General features: G+C 43.6%; 1 protein-coding gene across 8 annotated transcripts in view; it reads right to left on the reverse strand.

The window, feature by feature from the left end:
• OSBPL3 (oxysterol binding protein like 3) overlaps positions 1–26,004 on the reverse strand; it is a 101,183-nt gene that overhangs the window by 46,220 nt on the left and 28,959 nt on the right. For all 8 annotated transcript variants that reach the window (XM_077937021.1, XM_077937019.1, XM_077937020.1 and 5 more), the window contains exon 2: positions 12,291–12,508. In XM_077937021.1, coding sequence (XP_077793147.1) covers positions 12,291–12,383 — 93 coding nt within the window. In that variant the 5' untranslated portion in view covers positions 12,384–12,508. The remainder of the gene's footprint in view (positions 1–12,290; positions 12,509–26,004) is intronic.

Below are 26,004 nucleotides of genomic sequence, written 5' to 3' on the forward strand. Positions count from 1 at the left end.
CCTGCCCACTGATCCTGTTAGCTAGGGATCATGGGAGTTCTAGTCCCAAAACATCTAGAGGCCCGAGTTTGCCTATGCCTGGTCTAGTTGCTGTTTGGTCCAATGTTTTTAAGAGTGAATTTGTAGCTGATGGTCTGCACCTTTGACCATATGTTGTTGTTATTAGAAAGGGACGAGTAAAGATTTTCTTTCTACAATAGTAGGTTGTACCTGAATTGAAAAAAGTTCTGTGGCTCCAGTCACACCCCTTACGTACTCTCATATTCCTCTGGTAAATGTCAGAATTATGAACATGTCCAAGGAATATCACTTTTGTGGCTCTTTTTTGTATTTAATTCACTGTGGTCTGGAATTCTAATAGTATAGCAGATAAGAAGAGGAACTACTGTGTCTGGTGAACCTAGTTATTGTGAGGAATATTGTCCGCAGCTAATTTTGCTGTCATGGGCAAAACTCTGAATCATTATCACCATCTCAGTCTGCAATCTCTCTCCTCTGAACTGAGCTCGCAAACTGACAGCTTACACCGTCATAGGGAAGTGGAGTGAAACAGATGTTTCACAAACCATGCTCACCAACCTTACCTCCACACAAAAACTGGGGCAATACTTGTACACAAATGGAAACTATTAATAATCGTAGGTCAGAAGAAAAAAGTGGTCTTTGTTCCAGAACACTAGATGAATAATAATGTCATGAGGCAGTGTGCGGGGAAAAAACTAGAGAGAACAACAATTATACCTCTATAACTGCAGAAAAACCTGTGTCTAATCTAGTTGTGGTCTATTAAAATGAACAGGCTTCATAAACCATGGTTTGACATTTCTTTATGTTTGGAAATTGTTTTAATGGACCATGATTAAGACTAACCATGGTTTGTCCAAATCCAGACATTCTCCAAGTTCATAATGGTAAACTGTGGTTTGTCAAAAAGAAGAAGAAGCAAAAGCTTCTTATCTGCCTCTCGTAGTTGTACCATAGAAAGAGAGCCTGCAACCCTAAAGCTCCCAAGCTCATTTCCATAATGAATGTACAAACACAGACACAATATCATGAAGTACATTAATACAGCAACACACAGGAATATTTTTTAATGTTTTTATCAATACAACAATGATCATGGTATGCTCTCATGGTAGTGTGAATATTCCATACTAAACTACCGCTTGTAATCTCATCCGCTCCTACCATATGTGATATTTTGTGCCCAGAAGAATAATGAAACAGAGATTTTAACAACAAAGTCTAAAATGCTCTGTTGCCTCAAATGAAATATGCATGCAGAAAAGTAACTGCTTATTCCACATTTTAGAGCAGGAAAATGAGTATGACAACATTCAGAGCCCAAATCAAACCCAACAAATGAGAAAGCAATGAGCAATAGGAGTTACTGAACTGATCACATTTCAAATTGGCAACAAAGTTTGTGTAAATGTCAGTGGAATAACTCCTACAAGTTAAAAATTAGTCATTTGAAACCATCTCAACCCGGGCAAACAGTCCATTTTTAAAATATCATTTATTTGCTGTAGTATTTTAACATTGCAAGCCACTGTATATAAATGCATTAAGAAGCAGTAACAAAAGAATGCTAACATTAATTTCACAAGATAGGAGAGAACATATTCATCATGGAAAACAGGGACAAATCACTGAAAGTGGTTTGGAAACCGCAAGGCCAAAGGCAAATCCCCTCGGCCACCTGCCCTTGCCTTCTTCAAAATTGTAATTTAATCTTGCAAAGGATTTGATAAAGCGAAATGAAATGGGACAAATGCTTTGTTTGGAGTTCATGAGCGTCAGAGAATCTCAGGCCTGCAGGCCCAGTCCCCACGAGAGAGGCAGATGGGCCTCCCGGAAGGGAGCTTCCTAGGATGGGTTAAAGGGGAATAGGAAACATTTCCATTCCAGGAGCTGCCATGTATGAGGGACACAAACCTTTTAAAAGCCAGGAAGACCTCAACATTTTGAGCAACATGGGTTCCACTGTCTGAAGTCTAACCTTTTAATAATGCCTTTGAGAAACCCCTCTAATCTCACTAGGTTGCCTGGACTTCCAGAAGAACAGCCTGTGAGCAGCAAATTAAAAACAAAGAACAGCGAGAAGGGCTTCGCATCAGAAACATGTTCTTGGAGGACTGTTTTCTCATTTTTGCGCTTTTATAGTCTGGCGCAGGTAACAGAGCACAAAACAGATCCTCACATCTTCTGTAGGGAATGGTGCATGTACGCTTAAAATCAGGGCTTTCCTCTGAGAAATTGCAAAGAATGGCTTTGTGCGGTGGGCGAAAGTAGCAATATAAATGCATACATTTTCAACAGACATGAGGGTATGGCTGTCAGATACCTGTGCCAGAAAACAAAATGAACGTGTGGGACTTGGCCCTCAGAAATAAATGGCTATAGTTCAGAGAGGGACGTTTTGGCTTCCCCATCCACTATTTTGCTGTGGAAGAAGGGGAAAAGGGAAAAAAAGACTACAACTCAAGAGTCTTTGTGGATGCTTGAAGGTTTATATTTCATCAGATTTCCTGCCAATGAGCCTTTTCATTAAAACTGACAATACCTAATTAAAATGGGACTGAGGGGGCAGATTACCAATTCCCAGCAGACAAAAGGTATGGCGTCTGTCACTCGGAGCCTGAAGTCTCAGTCATCACAGAGGCAAAAGATATCTAGGTGTCTGAAAACATGCGTTATATAGAGCAGAAGAGGACTATTATAAAAGTAGATCTGTCCTTTAACAAAAACAGGAAAGAAAGAAAGTCACAAAACTAGGCTCCGTTTCGGTTAAAGATAGAGTTGCTCTGCATGAAAGTATTCTTTTGAAACCTAAAATTCCGCAGTTAAAGACTGACTAAATAATGCATGACCTTAACAGGGTAGTTCTACCCTGGAGTGCAAGATTTTGCACACACATATACAGTGATTCCCTTTCTCACTAAGCATTTAAATCAGTGTCATATCGTGTTAAACAATGATCCCGCACCACAAAACATCATGGGAACAGAAATTCGTTAAGGATGATGTAAGTTGCAGGGAGACCTCTATTCCTCTCAAAGAGCTACAATTCCCAGAGTAGTTTAAAAATCAATACCTTTTCTGGGAGGACTCTGGCAACCAGCTCGCTGAAGGGAATAGAGGTCTCCTAACATTTTCCCACATAAATATATAATATTTAGACTAGGACCAGTGTACGAAACCTGTACAACAACTGAACACATTAAAAAGAGCACAATTGCACCAAATTGTTTGTTGTGGGAATAGAAGTGCTTTGCTGTTTAGATGGATTTCCCCATTAAAATTAGCCAATATGATGCATTATAAATTGCCTCTTCAGATTCTGAGTTCAGGTACTAGCTGAGTGCCCCATAAAATCGATTTAATCTCACACTGAATGCAGTGGATCTAATTGCTGCTACTAGGCAGCAAGGCTGTAGGAATATCTGCAGGTATTCCTGGCTCCTGGATGCACACACATCCCAGATGAACTGATCAGAAAATCAAAACCCTGTCATTAAAAATATTCATTTAGCAGCATGTGGGATTCTAGGACAACAAGTAAGGTTCATGAAATAGATACTAGCACTTCATGGTGAGGATTTCAGTTCATGTTATTTCTGCCGGGAAAATTCTCATCTTGCAATATGCAATTTGTGGCCAGTTCACATTCCAGAAACATATCTAATCACAGCCCAACATTATACAGCCTCTGGAAACGTCGGGCTGAAGCCCAGAGGAAAGTAAACATTGCTCCAGCCTTTCTGCTTTCAAATACCACAGCCTCTTCTTTGAAACACCAGGATCACCACCGGCCTTCTGCTCCCTTCACCATGCATATTTGATGTATTAGGAGACAGAGCAGATACCATGTGGATAATTCTATAATTGAAACACCCAGTCAGTCCAATGCTGGACCAGAATGACCAAATTGTATTGTTGTTATAAGGAAAGACTACGAAGTGTTGAAATCATTTCCTGCCATGAGTCGAGCTTATGGCCCAAAAAGGTGATGGCCAGAAACTCAGCTGGCTTTTAAAAGGATTGTACAAATTAATGGATAACACAGCTATCAATGCTCATTAGTCATTATAATTAAGGTGGAACGTTCATGTCCTGAAGGATGCTGGGAGCCAGCCCATTCCCCATATTATCTCCATCATGTCCTATGTGTTAGCTTATGTAGGCATTTAGCCATAGAGACAGAATGCTAGACAAGATGGATTACTGGAGTGATCTAGTAAGACAATTATAGCCCATTTCTAAAAGCCCGGGATGCTAAAACGATATTAAATGCAAAAAGCTAGAAGCCACCCATTTTCCAATGCACAGTATGCATATTGTGTAGAAGCCATATCAAAAGAATGAAGCAATGAACCAGAATAACTATCAGACTGAAATTTGTTCTTATAGCTCCTCGAACGTACCAGATGACAGCACCAGACTTCTGTCTAGAATAAAACGCAGTCTGTTGTAGTGAATATTTGCAAGTGCCAAAAATAGAAAGCATCTTTGCGGGGGAAGACAGGGTTTTACATCAGCAGCACCAACATTGGTTACGGTTCATAAAATTGGCACAAATCATTTTAAATTTAAATTTTCTTTTTTTACTCCCACCAGAGCCATTGCTTTGCTTTCTCTCTGGTACCACACATGACCCAAATATTCTCAATAGTGTTCTTTTTTGTCATTAGTATACACTCTTAAGCATCTATGCCTGTAAGAACACTTACTTGGAAGTAACCCCATTGAACTCAATGGGATTTAGTTTTGAAGAAAAGAGCACAGGACTGATTTGCTACTTTTCATTCTGCAGCTTAGCAAAGACACTGACTCTTAAATTCAGAATACAGGGGCGGTAGCAAATATTGCCTTGCATTAGTAGCTACTGTTACAGTGAACTACAATAAAGAAATGGAATCCACCATCAGAGTCTTCCAAGTGATACAAAAAATTTAGTCACCATGATGGGGGCAGAAGCCAGATTTGGTTTTATGAATAGCCAAGGTGGAAAGGGGAGGGGGGAGGGTAATAAATGGAGACCCAAAACAGTAATAATTTGAACAGGGTCTTGCTCCCTTCTAGTATCCTGCCAACAGTAATTCCTCCAATTCACATCTAGCACATTTCTGGAATATAAAAACATCAGCAGAGATAGCCACAATCCTTGAATGTTGCAAGGTAAGAATTCTCCCCAGACAAAGCATCTAACACAATAAAGCTAAAGAGGTCTGCAAGTTAAGCTGAAATAAATCCCAGCGTAACCAGATGCGAATCCCCTGGGTTTCATATTTACAATCCAGACAGTGTTCAAGTTCTATAGAAAATCTAAAGCAGATCGAGAGATACTCCAGTTACAAAAGATGAGGCTGCTGAAGAGGCCAGAGACCGTCTTGGCTGTGAGCCCTGGAAGACCTGCTCCCTGCCTTGCAGGCCTTTCCCCACCTGACCAGGGAGGGACTGACTCCAACTACAAAACCCGAGGCTCCTTAACAGGCCATTGGGTTATTGTTGCCATTATTGATATTAATTTTTTGTCTCTTTATTTTAGATCTTATGACTTAAGTGGAAATGGTTCAATTTGGTTGTGCATTTATTGTTTACGTCTAATTACGTATTTTGTAATACGTTGTAAGCCGCCTTGAGCGTGGTTTTAACTTTGGAAAGGCGGTATACAAACAAAATGATTGCTTGCTTGCTTGTTTCTGAGTGACAAGAAACTCTGTAATCCACCTTCTATAGTGGGGGGGGGGTGCATCTGTTTTGGATAAAGCCAAATACTGTACTGAAGAGGGTCATGTTAGAGGCATTTGGACTTCTGCTGAAGTGAAGTAGGTTGTCTCTGAAGCAATCAGAAGCAAAGTGGGCCATGCCCAAAGCTTTGAATCAATTTCAGAACTTAGGATATTGGGCAGCTATCATATAGGAAGACATACATGGAGGCATGCCATGAAGAGGAAAAATAAAGGTTGCACCTAAAAAAATGATTGTAGGGAAGCCCAACACCTAACATGAACCCCACTGCCCAAGGATCCTTGCTGTTGAGTTAGCTTTCCCCAGCTCCAGCCATTTACAGGAATGTAGCCTGTATTTTCCCCTTCATGGATAACTGCCTTGTTGTGGTGAAGGGGCTTGAATAACTCCCAAAAGCTATGAGCTATGCCACACAGGGCCACCCAAGACGGAAAGGTCATAGCCGAGAGTTTAGATTAAATATGATCCACCTGGAGAAGGAACTGGCAAACCACTCCAGTATTTTGCCAAGAAAACTCCATGGACATGAAAAAGGAGCAGCTTTGAGAAGAAAGTGAGTTTCTCCAAGGCATGCTCTGGTTCATGGGGTCACAGAGAGTCAAACACGACTAAGACGACTAAACAACAACAAGACTGTATTTTCCTCTTTCGTGACTTCAGGGCAGCTCCTGCTTGATCTCACACTGGCTACTCTCATAGAAGTGGGAGACATCTGAAGTTTGGGGAAACCAGAGCAAAGCTTTGCCATGGGTTCAAAGCAAAGTGGGGCATCTCAAATGTGGGCCGAAACAAAGAAGCCTCCGATCAAAGAAGTGATTTTAAGATATTTTTCTTCCATATGCCCAAACCTACAAAACGGTATATGCCTACAAAACGGTATAAATAATCACCATCAAAGAAACTTATTATTTCATACCCATGAAAGATTCTTCTAGCAACTCACACGGTTGTGGCCACAGTCCAAAGTCATCAGTTATGCACTAGCAAAAGAATAGCGTCATCAAATGACGGCTTGAAAACAATGGCTTCCCTCTAAAAATGGGACCTAAAGCGGCGGTGGAGGTGGTGGTAAACTAAACTAAAAGAAGTCTTCAGCTGTACCTGTAATCCCTTGCTCGCTCATAAATATTGCAATAGAAAAATGACCTTGAGCTAAAAGAGCAGGAACGTCACGGGAGGACCAAGAGCTAAGGTTTGGTTAGAGCAGAGGTTTTCAACCTTGACCAACTACAGTGGTACCTCGGGTTAAGTACTTAATTCGTTCCGGAGGTCCGTTCCTAACCTGAAACTGTTCTTAACCTGAAGCACCACTTTAGCTAATGGGGCCTCCTGCTGCCGCCACACCGCCGGAGCACAATTTCTGTTCTCATCCTGAAGCAAAGTTCTTAACCTGAAGCACTATTTCTGGGTTAGCGGAGTCTGTAACCTGAAGCGTATGTCACCTGAGGTACCACTGTACTTGGTAGTGGCACCCAAGCATACACACCCCATCAGATATAAAGAGTGCTTATGTATGAAATGGACACTTTCTCTTTAAAATAGGTTTAAGCAGAGGCTCCTTTCCCAGTCATCAAGAACATGTATTTTGGAATGTGCACATTGTTTGTTTGTTTATTGTGACCATTTATAGTCTGCTGTTTATTCAAAGGTCCCGGTGTGGAACATACATAAATATTTAAAACCAGAAATTAACAGTATAAAGCAAAATTCTTAACCTGAAGCACTATATCTGGGTTAGCGGAGTCTGTAACCTGAAGCGTATGTAATCTTTAGCATATGTAACCCGAGGTACCACTGTACATTCTTTCTGCGGCACACCTGTGGGGCTCAGGAGCCCAGTTATGTCACCTCTTGCCTGTAGAGCTGGCAGCCTCCCACCCTTTTTTGAACACCCTCCCTAGTGGAGCATTCTCTCCTCTCCCCTCTCCTTCAGAGTCCTCTGGGCAGCCGCAGCTGCTGCCCCTGGTCTCTGAACTGCCCCCCCCCCCGGCCCCAAAGAGAAGTGCCTTCTTACTCTGCCCCACAGGGGCCTAGGAAACCAGCCCCAGAAGTACCCGTTGCCTGGGAAGCTTGTAGCCAGGGCCACTGCAACAAACAGCTGTGCAAGCCTTTGGGAGGCAGAGATGCAAGAGGGCATCAGAGAGAGGGAAAGAAAGAGGGGCAGAGGCCAGTGTTGCCCACGGCACACTGGTTGAAAACCAATGAGCTAGAGGAAATGAAAAACAGCCATTCTGCCAGATTGCAATTATTTTAAAAACAAGAAGACATACACACTTTTTTTTTTAAAGCAAGTAAAAATTGTCCCCGCATTCTTTGCAGAACTTGGTATCCACACATAAATGTTTGTGCCCATTCCCTATTATTTTGCACTCTCAAGGGAAGTAAAATCTCCATGAACCTCATCGCATGGATAGTGCGCACCCCGGAAATGATCTCTTCCAGCTTCTGCCTTTTGAACGAAGGTACAGGGTTATAAAGTCTAGGACTAGCCGCCTGAGAAACAGTTTCTATTCAAATGCGATTTTGGTTTTAAATGCAGTGTAAGGTAGTCTCTATGGGAGTATATTGTATTTAATTATGGGGTATCAGAGTTTTTAGGGGGTTAACCAGGCTGGGATAGCAGGCTTGTTGGTTTTTGAATGTCTGATGTATATTTTTTTTCAATTAAGTTGTTCTGTATGGGACAATGACAATAAAATTATTGTATCGTATTATCATATTGTAACGCATTAGGAGTTTGTAGCTTCTCTTTTGTTGTCTTGTAAAAGTATGCATCATACACCCGTCTTCTTGTTTTCCCCTTGTGACCAAGGAACATGCTTACTTTTGTTAATTAACATTAATTAATTAATTAATTTTTTGTGCCTCCCTATACCTGTAGATCTCAGGGCGGCTCACAGCATAAAATTACAATATTAAAAAACCCAAGATAAATGCTAAAAATAAGAACAAAGACAATATAACAACCCCCACCAAACAACACATTTAAAAGGACTGAACTGGAAAGAGATGTGAGAAACCTCTCTGCAACCAACAAATCTTAGTAGGGATGTGGCATGGGGACGTTTCAGAGGTTCTTCATTCTAGGACAGATGGGCGTTGAGCACAGCCTTCCTATTCCCTGAAAAAGATGAGCATGCTTTTTTTTTTAAAAAAAAAAAAAGGGGCGGCATGCCTGGTTTGTTCTGGTTACCTCCGCCATGTACTGCGAACAATGCTCAGCACCCAAGTTATGTTGAGATACCATGCTATGCCAAAACTAAAGTGCCAATCAATAGTCTCCTATAACTTTATTTAACACCACACTTCCGTGCTTGAAACTTAATTCATGAACACTCCAGACTTGTTTGGGGGTATCCACCGCCGGCTGAAGATTTGCTACACATGTTCTGCACTTTGTCCAATAAAACTAAACAAGTTGGAAAGCCAGTTTGGAAAAGTTACCAAAAGGGTATGCTTTGTCCTGGAGTTCAAAGATAGCGGCTCTCAGCTATTCTTTTCCTGATTGTGTTGGAAGCCTACTGAAATATACTCGGAGTTGAGAGTGGATTTCATGCTCTTTATTCAGCTCATAGTGGTGAGGAAGAATGAAAGTTCCCCCAAAATATCTGCTTTATATACATTATTTACACAATGGGCTGGATGTGACTGGCTAATTCCAAGATTCTCCTGCAGGCCAATCAGGTTGTGGATTCACTTCCATCTGGAGCTGGATTGGGTGGCTCCTGCGGACCAATCATGCTGCTGCATTGTTCTAGGACCAATCAGACTGCTGCATTCTGAATCCTAATGTTCTAGGACCAACCAGACGGCTGCATTTTGGATCCTATTCAACTCAGTACATAACACCTATGCAGAAGCAGATGATCGCAGTGGTGGTTGGTCCTCAGTTGGGACTGATAGGGCAGAAGGCAGGAAGACCAACAGTAGGGGGAGCCAAAGCCAACAACAGGAAGAGACACCCTGTGACAGGATGTAAGTAAGAAGGCAGGCAGGTGTAGGCTGGTTGAAGTTGGTAAGGCAGTGCCCCATTTATCTCAATGGGCCAGCCTCAATGGCTACTTGTGCATGGGCTTCTTCATTTCAGACAACCACACTAAAATATGGATGTCCCCAGCAGAGACAGGCAGCATGGGGACCAGGAGTGCACCCCAACTCCCCAATAATCACGTGGTGCCCCCCTTCATGCAGACAACATAGGAAGGTGGTTAATAAAGTGACCAAATCCAACCGCAGACAGATTGGGCTTCAGCCAAGGATAGATCCCACATCCTGGTTGCCCTGGCAACCCTAACAGCAGAGGTATATGCTTGCGCCCAACCACTGGAAAGGAATGCCTCGAAACATAAACAAAATGTCTGCCCACTTCCTGTTATCCCTTGAAGCTGTTTATACAGTCTTCTTCCACATAATCTGATTTACTTAATCTGATCAGCGGCACAGACAGTGTGAAAAAGTGGGAAATGTTCCCAGACAACTTGGCAGGTTAATAAGAAAGCAGAAAGTCCGGCTAAAACCAGTATTTGTATGTGCTTGAAATGGGGTGGGGGGCAACTACACCAAATGGAACAGAAGAGGAAAAGTGCAACTCTTGCTAAATCTCTAAATATTCATAAATAAGGACTTGCATTGGGGTGGGTGGGTTCTTGCACTGATTTTTGATTCAAAATTATATGCGTGTGTATTTTTACTTTATAAACATTCAGAAATGTGTTTGAGAATCTCAGCTTTCACTTTAATATGAGATCTTTGTGCTCAGAATCTCCCTCTCTGTCTCTTTTAAGTAACAGATGCTGGGGGCAAACAAGAGTGAACTTATAAGCTTCCCAGAAGCATTTGGATGGCTAGCATTTAGAAACAAAACACTGGATGATACAGATCTTTGGTTAATCCATCATACCCCTCCTCTTCTGCCTCTTTTGATTGTTAAAAAAGGTTCCAGTCCTTAGGATTGCAAGTGATCTTGGTTTTCTAAAGGAATTTGCAAGGGGCCATAATAAAGCATGTCAAAGTGCAGTACATAAATAGGTACTGCTCTGGCGGGAAGGTAAACGGCGTTGCCGTGCGCTGCTCTGGTTTGCCAGACGCGGCTTAGTCATGCTGGCCACATGACCCGGAAGCTGTATAATAAAGCGAGATGAGCGGCCAATAAAGCGAGATGAGCGCCGCAACTCCAGAGTCGGCTACGACTGGACCTAATGGTCAGGGGGCCCTTTACCTTTTAGTCCACTGCCCCATGGATATCAATAGTAATATTTCATTTTCAATTGTGCCAGAAAGTTCATTTGTATAATAGAGAACATGATGGCACATTCTTAGGCTGTGTGTGGTTGAGCTGAGACGTATAAAAAATTGGCCATGTATGCGTGGTATAGATAATTGCAGACCAGATAAGGAAAGTCGATTATGCAAGGATATAGGAGTGTGCTGGATCAGGCCAGTGGCACATCTAGTCCAGCATCCTGTTTTCTCAGTGACAAACCCGTTGCCTGTGGGAAACCTGCAAGCAGACCTGAGTTAGTGCAAAAAGCATTCTTCTCTCCTGCAGGTTCCAGATAATATAAAAAAGGTAAAGGTACGCCTGCCCGTACGGGCCAGTCTTGCCAGACTCTAGGGTTGTGCGCTCATCTCACTCTATAGGCCGGGAGCCAGCGCTGTCCGCAGACACTTCCGGGTCACGTGGCCAGCGTGACAAACTGCATCTGGCGAGCCAGCGCAGCACACGGAACGCCGTTTATCTTCCCGCTGGTAAGCGGTCCCTATTTATCTACTTGCACCCGGGGGTGCTTTCGAACTGCTAGGTTGGCAGGAGCAGGGACCGAGCAACGGGAGCTCACCCCGTCGCAGGGATTCGAACCGCCGACCTTCTGATTGGAAAGTCCTAGGCTCTGTGGTTTAACCCACAGAGCAGTGCCAATTAAAATGTTACTGAAAGCCAGGTTGTGAACTTGGCCTGTTGTGTGAATCCAAGGCAGAACCAACTCACTACAGATCTACTCAACCCACATACTCAGAACACCAGCTTGGTCATGTGAATTAATCCTAAGTACCAGAAACAGTGAAAAGGGGCAAGCAATCAGGAAGTGAATCATCTGCAACAGGATTGGGGAAACAGTGGTACCTCCAGAGGTTGTTGGACTACAACTCCCATCATCCCTGACCCTTGGTCATACCAACAACAGCTGGAGGGCCACAGGTTTCCAACCTTGATCTCTATTTCTATACAGATCTTGATCTATATTTTTCAGTCAGTGGTGTTAAACAAAGAAGAAGAAGAGTTGGGACTTGATATCCTGCCTTTCACTCCCCTTAAGGAGTCTCAAAGCGGCTTACAATCTCCTTTCCCTTCCTCCCCCACAACAAACATTCTGTGAGGTGAGTAAGGCTGAGAGACCACAAAGAAGTATGACTAGTCTAAGGTCACCCAGCAGCTGCATGTGGAGGAGCAGAGACGTGAACCCGGTTCACCAGATTATGAGTCTACTGCTCTTAACCACTACACCACACTGAGGATGATAAAAACACTTTAAATTTACCTGTCTACTCCCCTGCTTAGAGGAGCAGCTGCTGGTACTTCTTGAAGGCGACAAGACTTTCTGAGACACACCAAGATTCTTTTCTTCAGTCATGGTCTCCGAAAGAGTTTCTTCTGTACCAATTCAATGACAAAACGAGAAGACATGGGAGGGAAAGGCAGGAGTCATCGCATCTCCAAATGCATTCCAGCGGTGCTCGTGGTGCTCAAAGGAAATTCCTAAAAGACAGAGCAGGAGGGTGAGGGGAGGAAAAGGAGACAACAGCGCACCATCAATTTTAGACAAGAGCAATTCTAACAACAATAAAGAGTTCAAATTTTCCGCAATGCCACGTGACACCATTGCTATAAAATTAGCAAACCAATAAGCTATGAAGGGTACCATTCAAGACTTGATGAGTAGTGTTGAAATAGGTCTCAAAAGAATGGGAAGGCAGATGGACACGAAGTATTATTTAGCGTAATGTTCTGCTTTTTTCGGAGGCATTCAAAAAGAAACTGAATAGGAACCAGGTAATATTAGGGATACATACGGCCTTTGATTACTGTGAAACAACCTGCTAACCCCACTTCTTGGACAGTTTATAGAAGTGGTTGGAAAATAAAGACTGGCAGGGTTTTACTTCTTTTTCACTTTAAGGTTTATTACTTGCTGAAGTTTTAATTCTTGTACATTTCTTTATCATGAAATATCATTTTATCTTTTATTCACGAGTATTATTGAGAGAGCTTGCTCTGAAAGGGGGGGGGAGGAGAATTTAAATAATTAACAATAGAATAATAATTTACATAGTGCTGGAGTGTATTTCATAACACTTCATATTGAGGCTTATCCATACTTTCCTCCACTCTTTCCAGGCATGGTCTGCCATTTAAAACTCCATGGCTGAGCCACACAACCCCCCCAAAAAAAACTTTCCCCGCTTTAAAGAACATTTTTTTTGTGGGGAAAGCTCTGGAGCAAAAGAAAGAGCACTCAGACATAAAGCTTTAAAGGACAGACCATGTCTCAATAGTGCCGTGGAAAAGTTAAGTGTGGATAAGCCCTTGTTAATTGCAGCAAGCCCCACTGTGTTTATTTATGTCCAAAGCTAAGATCTGAACCAGGGTCTTCGAACCCACATGCTTAAGCCAGTACGCTATGTCAGCCCTCAACTATGTTTTAGGCATGGGGCAGAGGTGGAATGATTTGTGGGAACGCTTCCCAGCTCTTGGATCTGCATAGAGGTGTTCAGGTGAGAGATTTTGACCTTCTGGTGCAGGCATCCCCAAACTCAGCCCTTCAGATATTTTGGGACTACAACTCCCATCATCCCTGACCAATGGTCCTGTTAGCTAGGGATGATGGGAGTTGTAGTCCCAAAACACCTGGAGGGCCGAGTCTAGGAATGCCTGTTCTGATGTATCCATACAGATACACAGAGCTCACAGACCATACTAACCATACCTCTCCCAGAAGACAATGCTTCTAGGACCACCTTATCTTTATAGGTGATCAGGTGAGTCATTTTCACCTTTTAAACACATCCAAGTTGTTGTTTAAAAATGTTGTGTTTTTGCCCAATTATTGAAGCAGCACTTTAAGGTGTGGGCATTTAAAAACCTGTCAGCTGTGCATAGATAAACAACAGAAAATACCCACAGGGAATGATTAGAGAGCAATGACTGACCTCCGTAGAGAAGGAGGCAAAGGTATTAACAATGTCAATATGATTGGTGGAAAACCCATTTAAGGAAATTGCCGGAGAACACAACACCTTTAACTGCCGCACAATAGCAATCCCAGTGCATGATGAGGTCAGGTATTTAAGTAGGCATCTGTTGTCAAGTCTGTCAGAAAACAATATTTAATAGCAGCACCAAGGTGGCAGTCTGCATTGAGAACCTTGCTGGTTGTCCCAGTGACAATGCAGAAAACGTGAGCCAGAGTAACCATGGCAACAGATTCTTCCCACTTCACAAAAGCTAGACTAAAGGGCAACACCTTTCACAAACTCGAGGGTAAGAAAGTCTTACCGTACAATTACACAAAATATTGTATTATTCAACCGTGGTCAAAATCCGTAATGTAATATGTAACATGTAATACGTGGGGGAGGGTTCAGAATACTGATCAATATTTAACTTTCATCTTGTCCTCTTGGACTCTAGTAGTGCTGACAATATATAAGCTGACAATATATAAACAATCTAAGCAAAGCATTTCTTATGTCTTGCCAACAACTCTTTTCAGGATATGAAATCCAATCATTTTAATACCATGCATCAATGTCTAGTTTATAGATTATAGAGTTTGCTTTTTAAAAAATGCCCGGATACCACCGCTGGAGTTTTTCCTGTTCTTTGTGTCTGCACAACGGCCACAGAATATGCTCTTGCTAAAATCAGTTTTATGGTCTTATGCCTCATGCAGTATGTTCTACTAACTTGCTCCCCAGACAACCCCAGTTCACCTTGGTTTTTTTTGTCTGCAGCAAGCAAGCGTTGCATTACATGCCTGGCTACTTGGTGCTGAATTAAGAACCATGGCTACGTTTATTCACCCAAGCTGCCTGAGTGACAACATATGGCAAGGTCTGCTTCAGTGAATCCGGTGCCAGATCTGTCATCATTCCCTCCGACAGTGAACTCAGGTGGTTGAGTGCCAACAGCACTGGCGTCGAAATGTGGATTACTGAGAAACAAGGAAGAGAAAGCAGCATGTTCCGCTGAACCCCGAGGTATGAGGAAGTGCAAAACATCTGAACACCTTCAGAAACAGTCCAGTGAAGATTGAGTATTGCTCATGCATTCCAGGGACCATGGAATGTTGGCAATTGGAAAAGAAAACCAGCTAAATAGAGATGAATGAATCAGCCTGCTTTAGCCACACCTTATAGGAGTCCAGTCATTGGGAAAGGGGAAAACATGCAACTACAAGATTTTGTTGAAGGCCCCATTTGTCTTCTTCCTATTCAGTGGGATATGGAAAGGAGAAGGCATCTCATTGTAAGTGCTGGGATCCAAACACTACATATCACGCTCGTTCTTCTATTTAAAAAACCAACAACATCTCAAGTGCCTTTGTGAATGGCTGCCAATAGCTTGTATGCAGCAACCAACATTTAAAAAGCACCACTGGGATATTTTAAAACTCGGCTATACAGTGGTACCTCAGGTTAAGTACTTAATTCATTCCGGAGGTCCGTACTTAACCTGAAACTGTTCTTAACCTGAAGCACCACTTTAGCTAATGGGGCCTCCCGCTGCTGCCGCGCCGCCTGAGCACAATTTCTGTTCTCAACCTGAAGCAAAGTTCTTAACCTGAAGCAGTATTTCTGGGTTAGCAGAGTATGCAACCTGAAGTGTATGTAACCTGAGGTACCACTGTAAAGTTGCCTAATGTGGTTGCAATACGGTGGTACCTTGGTTATCAAACTTAATCCGGAACACTTACTTCCGAGTTTGCAGCGTTCGGGAGCCAATTTGTTTGGGAACCAAGCTGTTCAACAACCAAGGTACCACTGTACTCAACAGCTCAAAAACTACAGACACCTGCAGTTATGCACTGATACATCTGTATGGCCAGCTATGGTTCTCTTGAATTGATAATTTTTGCCCAGGTTCCTGACACCACGAGTCCACGTGTGCAAAGGAATCGTGTGCCACGCTGGCTAACTGTTGCTAGCGAGTGGGGGAAACCCCAGACAGGACTCTCGGGCATGGGCATAGCCCTACGTGCAGATCCTGAGCTCAGTCTCGGTTAGCAGAATAAGGTTCTTCCATTATGATTCAAGGTTTACTTTTAAAGCACCAATTCCTCTCTTTTTAGAGGTTCTAAAAAGGAACTCTCTGTTTGTTCCCAAGAGATCTTTTGGAAGAGCCAATCCTCTAATTACCTATTTCAACTGTCAAGGCCTGGTGAAACCCAGTTCACTTTCTGTTACCATGAAACAGTACCTCCTGCATCAACAAAATCCAGCAGTATCTTCAGCTGCAAGATTTTAGTCTTGGGGCAGAGGTACAATCATGCTCTGTTGTCTGAATTTATTATTGCTGAGGCGTTTCATATGGGAAACTGCACAAACGCCTCTTAGAGGTTAATGAGCTCTGCCTTTCTATTTTCAACACTCTTTCTAATTGTTCTGGAAAGAAGAAAGGGGGAAGGGGGGGGAACCATGCAGCAGAGAACTTTATAGAATAAAGCATCTCCCAGGATAAAGAAGGAAGACATATGCCTGCGCAGGTGTTTCAGACAGTTTTGGAAATCATTATGCAACAGCTAAGCAGCAGCAAGACCACAGAATTCGCTCCAGAGAACTGTTTCAGCAATTTGCAAATTTCTGCTCCACACACTTTCAGTTTTCACCTGCATGTGACCACAAGTTCTTTACGGAAGCGGCTCAAGTAATGTGGCTTCATACTTCAAGTTTATTGAACGGCTGCATTGGTGGTTTTTTTTTTAGGAGAGGAGTCCTAATAAAAATGTCCCTAATTGAAGCAGCACGCAAGTTGAGAAAACAGCAAAAATATCTGAACAGCTACCACCCCCTCCCTGGTCGATACACTCAAGTTCCAAATATATCTAAAAATTTCAATAATTTCAACAAGACACTAGAACTATTTTGGTATGCCTTTGCATTCATGGGTACAATGCTTCACTGTTACAATCTGTTGTACTATTATTACATAGCAATGCGTGACTTCGCTCTCAGATCCTCTGAAAGAAATATTGGAGGGGAAAGCTGGCGGTGGAGTTGCCATGGAGCAATTATAATTTTTTGTTGTTGCTTAGCACTTTCTACAGCTCTTTAGAAATTATGGCTCATCTCTAACCCAGTAGTTATCCACTGTATTTTTAGAATATACAAAACTGTATCTATAAATACAACCTGCTTGATCATTCATGCAATTCTTCCTTAAATAACATAAAGAAAACACACTCATTTTCAGGTCTTGTCTACACAGAGTATTTTAAGTAGCTAAAAGGAGAGTAGTAACGGATTCCCAATGTGACCAGCTCCAGGACACCCACAAAAATCAAGTCAGTTATGTTCCATCAGGTTGCTCATTTCAAGATTTTGACAGAAGACCTCACAAGGACAAAGGAAACAAAATGGATTTCTCTCTCTTTAAATAAAAAAAAAAATCATTTAAACAGGTTGGTTAGCAACACCACATTTTGTATTGGTTTACTTATAATCTATTAACAGCCCCTGAGCACTAGCTGACCAGCATTTCCTTCCCCCTCCCCTTTTAATTTTTTTATTCCTTAAATACCCTGGACACCCCACCCTTTTGCCAGCCATATGGGATCTATTATGCAGAACTGATGAGCTTTCCCAAAATGCACCACACATGCTGAACTCTCCAAGCAGGTAGGAAACTAAAAATAGACATTCAAGTACGATTTGGCTACAACTGGTGTGTTCCGCTAGCATCTGCTCTTACCCTGGTCATTCCAAGCAAGAGAGGAAAAACAGAACAGTCTATTCTTTATTTTAAACCCCCTGTGTACTAGATGTGCTTTTCTTCCCAGTAAACCAGGGTTGCAGAATCTCTCTTAGCTCAAGGTTTCCACATTCCCTTCAGAACAAAATCCCGTGGTGGGTGGGGACCAAGGGGAAAGTGGGTGGACCTGGGAAGGCTGCAGGCTACTGTCGAGATGGCTTGCAGAATGAATGAAAGGACACACAAAAGCCCTGAGGACATCACACCAGTAAGGTAGGTGCAACCAAAATCCCACACGCCCACTTATGAGAACTTCATTTAAAAAAAAAAAACATCTCCCCCCTCTGATAATTTTTGAAGGCAATTTATTTCCTTGTTGATTGATGCAGAATGGTTACAAAGAAAAGAAACGACCAGAGAAATTTTCAGCAAGGCACTAGCTCATACATGGCTTCAGGTAATCATAATGGCTTGATCGCCATGCTGCTCATAATAGCAGCAGCTTATCAATCAGTGTGTGGGGTTCATCTGGACGCAAGGTCTTTTGAGTCCTGGAAATGACTGCCCCCCCCCCCCCTGGACTCACGGGGAATAGTTCTGCACCATAAGATTCCACATTTCTACCACTGCTGAGTCTTGGCAACCATTTGCAAGCACTCTTTTGAAACAGCCATAGCTATAGGTACAATATGCTTTTGAATTATGGTACTGGAGGAGACTCTTGAGAGTCCCATTGACTGCAAGAAGATCAAACCTATCCATTCTTAAGGAAATCAGCCCTGAGTGCTCACTGGAAGGACAGATCGTGAAGCTGAGGCTCCAATACTTTGGCCACCTCATGAGAAGAGAAGACTCCCTGGAAAAGACCCTGATGTTGGGAAAGATGGAGAGCATAAGGAGAAGGGGACGACAGAGGACGAGATGGTTGGACAGTGTTCTCGAAGCTACCAGCATGAGTTTGACCAAACTGCGGGAGGCAGTGGAAGACAGGAGTGCCTGGCGTGCTCTGGTCCATGGGGTCACGAAGAGTCGGACACGACTAAACGACTAAACAAGAACAACATAGGTACAATGATCATCTTCGTGTGCCTTTCTTGCCCCACAGGCTCAGAAATTCCCCACCCACCCTGAGTCTCTGTGCTACCTGCCGCCTTACTTCCCTAAGCAGAAAGTTCTCTTTGGCTGTGTTGGGTTCTCTCCCCAGGAACAAGAGCATTAGCTGCATCCACATCACTTCCAGTTGCAAATGCATGCCTCTTTTGTTGCTGCCATTCTGCTCCTTTGATCCACAGTCTCCTCTCTTGTTGGGCCCAATCATTCCTTCTCGATGCCTCAGTCTGCTACTTCGCACAGCGACCTCATCTTTCATCTTGCTTTAACTCAGGGAGGCTCTGGCCCTCCTGATGTTGTTGGAATCCAAATTCCATTAGCCTGCACGGTCAATGATGATGGGAGTTGTAATTCAGCCACACCTGGAGGACCAGAGATTCCCCATATTGGGTTCCATGCCTCTGCTAGCCCACTGGGACCCATCCTGCCTTACCATCTCCTCCTGTGCCAATTTCATCTTCAGTTTCTCTGCCTGAGATACCTAACGGCGAAATGTGAGCAGTCCATGCTGCTTGCATCCTGCAGTGGGTTTCCTTACCAGCTTATCAGATTGTACTCACCCTTGCAGTGCGTCTAAGTTAGCACAACTGCCAGAAGGTGCTTTTATACAGCTTAGACTGAGGAAGAACGGCTTTTGCGTTGCAAGCGCAAACCATCTGCCCCCATTAACCTCCAATATATTCCACATTCATAAAAATAACTTGCTTGGATTTTCGAAACATAGCTTGTCCGTTTCTGATTCACACCCTAAACGAAGTGTGCTTCCCCATTGGGCCGATAGCGCTCATACATCACTCTTCTTTGAGCAAGCATGCTTCTTCAAAACACACAAATGCTGCCTTTCAGACTTGAAGAGCGTCAATTTGAAAACACTTTGCAGCCTTTACCACACTTGAACAAAGTGATCAGCCCTTTCTTTTATTTAGTGTGTGGCTGTTATGTCCTTTTGCTAGGGCTCTTAAATATTTTATAGCCTGCTGTCCTCCCTTGTTAGTCTGAAAGGCATAAAAGCTCAGGTATCATCACTTTCCAGTACTAATTGGATTCTGGAATCCAGACAGAGACAATATGGCAGACCAACTTACAAATGAATTAGCTGCCATTTATTGACGGGCAAACACATTGCACTCCAGCGCATGTTTCCTTGATTTTTAAATGAAAAGCAAGCTTTGGGAGGGACAATGCTGAGGAGTGGAAACATGGGTGTAGCCAGGATTTTTTTTGGGGGGGGGAGAGGCCTTTTTTTTGGGGGGGGCAGAACCTCAGTTTGCTATTTTTTTATTGAATTTTATTGATTGGGAGTGGGGAGCTGTCCCTCCCTGCCTCTCCTGGCTATGCCCATGAGCAGAGAGGCAACTAGAGCATTGGGGAGTGTGGGACGACAACTTGGGAGTGATCTGGGTAAAACAGCAGGCAGGCAAAAGGGGTAAGGCAAGCACTACCTCCCCTAGCCAATTCTTTGCTCAAAATGACTCTCACTAAAAAGCTGTTTTTCATTTAAAAGAAAACAGAAACCACAGCAGCTACTGGATCTTTTGTTTCACAAATTTTCAGGGGCATATTCTTTGCCCCTCGTAGCAAGAGAAAACTTGCTAGGTGTACGAAATAAATAAATAATGCAGAAGAGGGCATGCACACCCCTTGCACTTGCATTCAAAGCTAGACGGCTGCAGACAGTTTGCACATCCAAGAGTGACTTGTGAAGTCAGTATTTTGGATCTTGCTTCTGCCACAGGCTGCATTCAGCCAACCATATTTCAGCACAATAAGCCAAGATGTGCACAAGCCATTGTGCCTTCAGACCGCATCTCTCCTCAGTGTGCTGGGTAACCCAGGAAGTTTTCATTAACCATAGTTTCCCATTGCGCCTGAGTAAGCATGCATAGCATGGGTGGCCAAGCCACGAGTGACAACATGGCCGCCAAGCCACAGAAAGTCGCCTCCCAGTCCCCACAGCTTTATCTTTCCATTTGGTTGGGAGATAAATCTCTAAAGGGCAGGAAAGAGTGCATTATCTGCCCGTCGCAGGGGGATCTTTTATCTCCATCTCAGTGCAAAGCACCACAGCGCAGACATTAGAGACGAAACATTCCAACTGCTCTTGCGGAGCAAAAGGCAGCATTTGCCCCCAGCTCAATGATGGAGCGGGGATGGGTAGAAACTCTGTGTTTTACTTTGACAGGTCCTGTAGTGAAGAGTAATTCTATCCCTAAAAGGTAAAGGGACCCCTGACCGTTAGGTCCCGTCGCAGACAACTCTGGGGTTGCGGCGCTCATCTCGCTTTATTGGCCGAGGGAGCTGGTGTACAGCTTCCAGGTCATGTGGCCAGCATGACTAAGCCGCTTCTGGTGAACCAGAGCAGCGCATGGAAACGCCGTTTACCTTTCCGCCTTACCTTACCTATTTATCTACTTGCACTTTGACATGCTTTCGAACTGCTAGGTTGGCAGGAGCTGCGAAAGAGCAATGGGAGCTCATCCCATCATGGAGATTCGAACTGCTGGGGTGGGGGCTGGAAATGATGGTTTTGTGGGTGCAAGGTGTATGTGAATGAGGGGGAGAATGATTTGTGACTGCAGTGTCCATAGATTGCCTATATTGCTACTAAGTGGTCCTTGGAGATGTGGATGACTGTCAATACTGTCCTTAGGATGAAATAGATTAGCTACTACAGGTGTATAGGACTGCAACCTTAGTAGCATACTGAAGGCAGCCCTGCATTTGGAAGTTTTTAATGTTTGACGTTTTATTATGTTTATGTATGTGTTGGAAGCCGCCTGGAGAGACTGGGGCAACCCAGTCAGATGGGCGGGTATAAATATGATGATGGTGGTGGTGGTAGTGGAAGGAGTAGGGAACTTGTTGCTCTCCAGATGTTCCTGGACTCCAACTCCATTCAACCCTGACTCAATGCAAGCTAAGGTTGAATGGAAATGGGAGTTCAACAATTTCAAGGAGCTGTCCATGAGCCAGGTCATCCACCAGGCAGGCATACACACAGAAGACCCAGGATGCAGTTAGCTTTTTATTAGCAGGGAAAAAACCCAAGACTGCAGTGTTCTTGGTTCATCTTAACTCAACAAAGGCATTGCTGAAAATAAGTTCTGGGCATTCCCTTTCCTTCTAGCCTCTCATCTGGATCTCTCCCAAGCAGACTATGTCGACCAGGTGGGCTCCTCGTCTGGTCCTGTCTGGCGCATTGCTCAGCAACGTGCAGGACCCTCCTGGAGCTGGGGGTCAGAGGGGGAGGAGAGACAGCAGGAGTGGGACTGTCCTCATATACGGAGTGACTCTCAGCTTCTAATCACGTCCTAGAGGACCCTCCTTCTCTTGACTCCCCCTTGATCCCTCAAGTCTCCTGCTTCTATCAGCTCCCAGCTCATCCCTTCTGTCGACTGCTCCTCAATGTCCTACCACCAGGCTCCGGACTCTAGGGTTTCATCTTCAGAGTCCTCCTTGGGGGGCTCTTGGGCTGGCAGCTCCATCACTCCTCCTCATCCAGCCTGTCCCTGACAAACAACATCTGGAGAGCAACAGGTTAGTTGTTGCTGCTCCAGGGGTTTCCCCAAAAGGCTTCACGGAGAAGGTAGAGTTTTGGAATGCATTCCTCTAGGATAAAATCATAGCACATGAATGATGCAGCCCTTGCTGAGTACATGCTTAGTTCTTCTAGTGCATTCTTTTTTGTTTCTCTTGAATGTCAGCCACACAGGTAAGCCGAAAGCTTTTTACCAGCTCCCAAAGTTTTTGTCTGGCTCAGTCCTCCCCACCATGGCACACGGAATAATGGAGCTGGCTACTCAGAGGAGCTTTGCTGTTCTCGGCTGGGGAACTGATTACAGGGCCGCATTATCTCATTTTTCTACTTGCCAATACACTCAACGTGTAATGCAGTCCCTTTTGAAAAAAGGAACAGCATGTGGTTAATGCTATAAATTCTGGCAGTCGTAAGCATGGAACACTCTTGGCATCAATTTGCAAATACATTTATCTGTCTTTTATGAGGATATTATCTCTTGATCAGTTTTAGTTCTCCTTCCCATGCCTAATAAGGAGAAAAGAAAGCTGTCAGTAACACAGCATAGAGATTCCACAGATTTATGCTTGTCTAACAAGCCACAACATTACTCATCCCTACAGCAGACTGAATAGGTATTCATTATAGTGCAATTTACTGACACAAAACTGTGCTAACAAGGAGTTAAGCTGAACTACTCCTCAAGAGAAACACTGCAAAGGGAATTCGGGGGAAAGCGGCTTCTGATTTGAGAAGGAAAGAATATTGTAGATTACCACTGGCAATTTACTCTTGCAAATTTATTTATCTTTTGGTGGCTGTGGAGATAATCTCCTTAATATTCACCAGACGAGCATTATTCAGGGATCTTTGATCTGGTTTGATTGGCTCCTAACCACTGGGTTTAGAAACGGAGGTAATTACTTGTTCACAGTTCTGCTGCAGAGTCTTCATAATTTTTATTCTCTTCTGAACCATTAAAGTGTACGAAAGCATGACTGGCACCTCAGTGACTCCATGGCCAGAAACCATCTGCAACACTCGAGTACTCAGCAACAAAATACAGATTTGTAATGAAAAACCTATCTGGAATATCCCAGGCAAAAACAGAAGACCAGTGCAGTCAAAGTTACCCAGCTATGACCTTCTCTTTCAGTACAGCTCACTCGCTGTGTCCTTGGGAGGATAATGGAGCAGCTGACTACTGCCTGAAGGAAGCATGCATATAAACTGAATCAACGCAACTTGACAGAAGGGAGGCAGAAGAGGTTCTACCACTGCAGTTTGGGCTCTGCTACTTTAGTTTCAGCTACTGGAGCTCATATTGCAGCTCCTATCAACTTCACATGGGGTTGGACTACAACTTCCATCATCCCCCTCACCACTGGCCACACTGCCTGTGGCAGATGGGAAGCAGCATTAGAAATTCGCCAGGAGCTAGGCGCATTTTGCACCTGGCTATTGGTCACTCGTGGACCAGTGAAGATGCCAAGCCTGAGGCCTCCACCATCTGGAGATGCATGCCTGGGGATCCTTGGATCTTGACTGTTTTCACACACTAGCATTGCATCCTGTGGAATTCTCTCTGTGATATTTTATCGCACAATCAGACTGAATTTCAGGAACCAAAAAGCCATATTGAAATATACAACTTTCGAGCTGTCTGGCCCCAAAATGGCAAAGTAGGCATTCCATTTTGGCGACTGTAACCCTGGTTTAAGGAGCCATTTGGTGCCTAGCTTATATATCTGAGTTTCTAGCACTGATGGGAGATGGAGTCCACAGTTTCCATACCCTAATCATAGCTGTCAACCTTCCCTTTTTTTTGCGGGCAATTCCCTTATTCCAGCGCCATTTCCCGCTGCTTCCCGCTGCTATCCCGGATTGTTAGATATCCCGTAGACTGTCCCTGGGACAGGTGAGGCTGCTGATCCCTTATTTTCAAATCTGAAAGTTGACAGCTATGGAGAGAATTTGTAATGAAGTTTCTTTAAAGGCCTTAATCTCAACCCTTTCTGTGAGCTGGAAGTGCAAAGCCCTGTCCAGTCATTCTTAAGTGATTAACAAGTTGCAGGAGGGGGGAGTTGAGTGGTATTCACTGATCCTACACCCCATTCATTTATCGAGGCAGCATGTCTACAAAGCAGAGCCTGATCTATGTATACAGGCCCTTCCCAAGATGTGGAACCCAGATCGATTTGGGTTCCACATCATTTGGTGGGGGGCACATAGCATATACAGCAGGCTCCTCTCTACACATGTTGCCCATGCCATCCACACGCTAGCAGTTACTGGACATGGTCCCATTTCCCCCTCTTGCAGAATGAGCTCATTACTCAACTTAAAGACCCAAATTAGCAGGAAAACTATAAACCGAAACCTGGTTCGCATGTAACACTAAGTCAAACAACAGCTGGCACACAAACGCATGAGTGTGTGGGTTCCTAGAAGCTGTAACCAAGGTTTGATCTTGGTTCACATGGTTTGTCTGGAGGAGACAAACCATGAGCCCAGGTTCGGACAACATGCTATACCAAACCATGGATTAGCTTCATGTAGCACGGTATCACAGACCCAGAAGAAAAGCACAGGGGCTGCCATCGCCTTTCCAGGAGCCCACATGCTCATGCTAGGCCATGGTTTGTCTTAGCAGTGCATCTGAACTGTGCCAGAGAATGGCTAAGAAAATGGACTTGTAAGTTCTCCTGTATCCAACCTACTCCGAAGTATAGCTGCAGCTATGCAGTAGGAAATTGGATCGGAGGCCTCCAATTGAAACTAGTTGCCCACCAGGACTTATATACAAAGCTACTCGCTGATTTGGCAGCATGCCGAAGTTTTCGACCATCTGGTCAAGAAGCAGCATAATAATATAATAAAAGTTCATTTGCTCTAAACAAACAGTACTCCAGTTTATTAGAATATTTATATGTTTGTTACCCTGGCAATCTTTTTTTTAAAAACTGAACCATACCTACTTGCCCTGCTATCAACAGTTGTGATGAAAACAGTGCAGCTATTAAGACATCAATCCTGAAGATGACTTACAGAGACTAAAGAAAGGTCATGCACCCTGTATTATGGTTAGGGTTGCTCAATCACGTTGTGTTCCAGCAAGAATATTTCCATAGTGAAAACAGCTCCACTTAAATAGTGTTTTAAACTCTGTTTGCAACATTTTCACCCAGATATGTTTATTTATGCAAGTCAAAATGTCAAATAGCATGTTCTAATCTAGGCATAGGCAAACTCCGGCCCTCCAGATGTTTGGGACTACAATTCCCATCATCCCTAGCTAACAGGACCGGTGGTCAGGGATGATGGGAATTGTAGTCCCAAACATCTGGAGGGCCGGAGTTTGTCTATGTCTGTTCTAATCCCATTAAACCTGGATAATATTCCCAGCATTCTGTCTTAAGACAAACAAGACTTTGGTGTCCCCCCCCCCCCATCTTTACCAGGTTTTTTTGTCCTCCTCACATTATTGATTGCTTAATATCCATATTGAAGATGTGCCTTCCACAGCTCAAAAGCCTTATCGCTACTCTGAGACTCGTAGTAGGGCCTAATAAAGGCATTGCCCTACTGTTGATTTTGAACTATTCCCCAATGGAATGACATAGCTGCCTACGATTTGGGCGTATTTAAAGGTTGGAAG

Source organism: Podarcis muralis, chromosome 12, assembly GCF_964188315.1.
Source record: "Podarcis muralis chromosome 12, rPodMur119.hap1.1, whole genome shotgun sequence".
NCBI lineage: Eukaryota > Metazoa > Chordata > Lepidosauria > Squamata > Lacertidae > Podarcis > Podarcis muralis.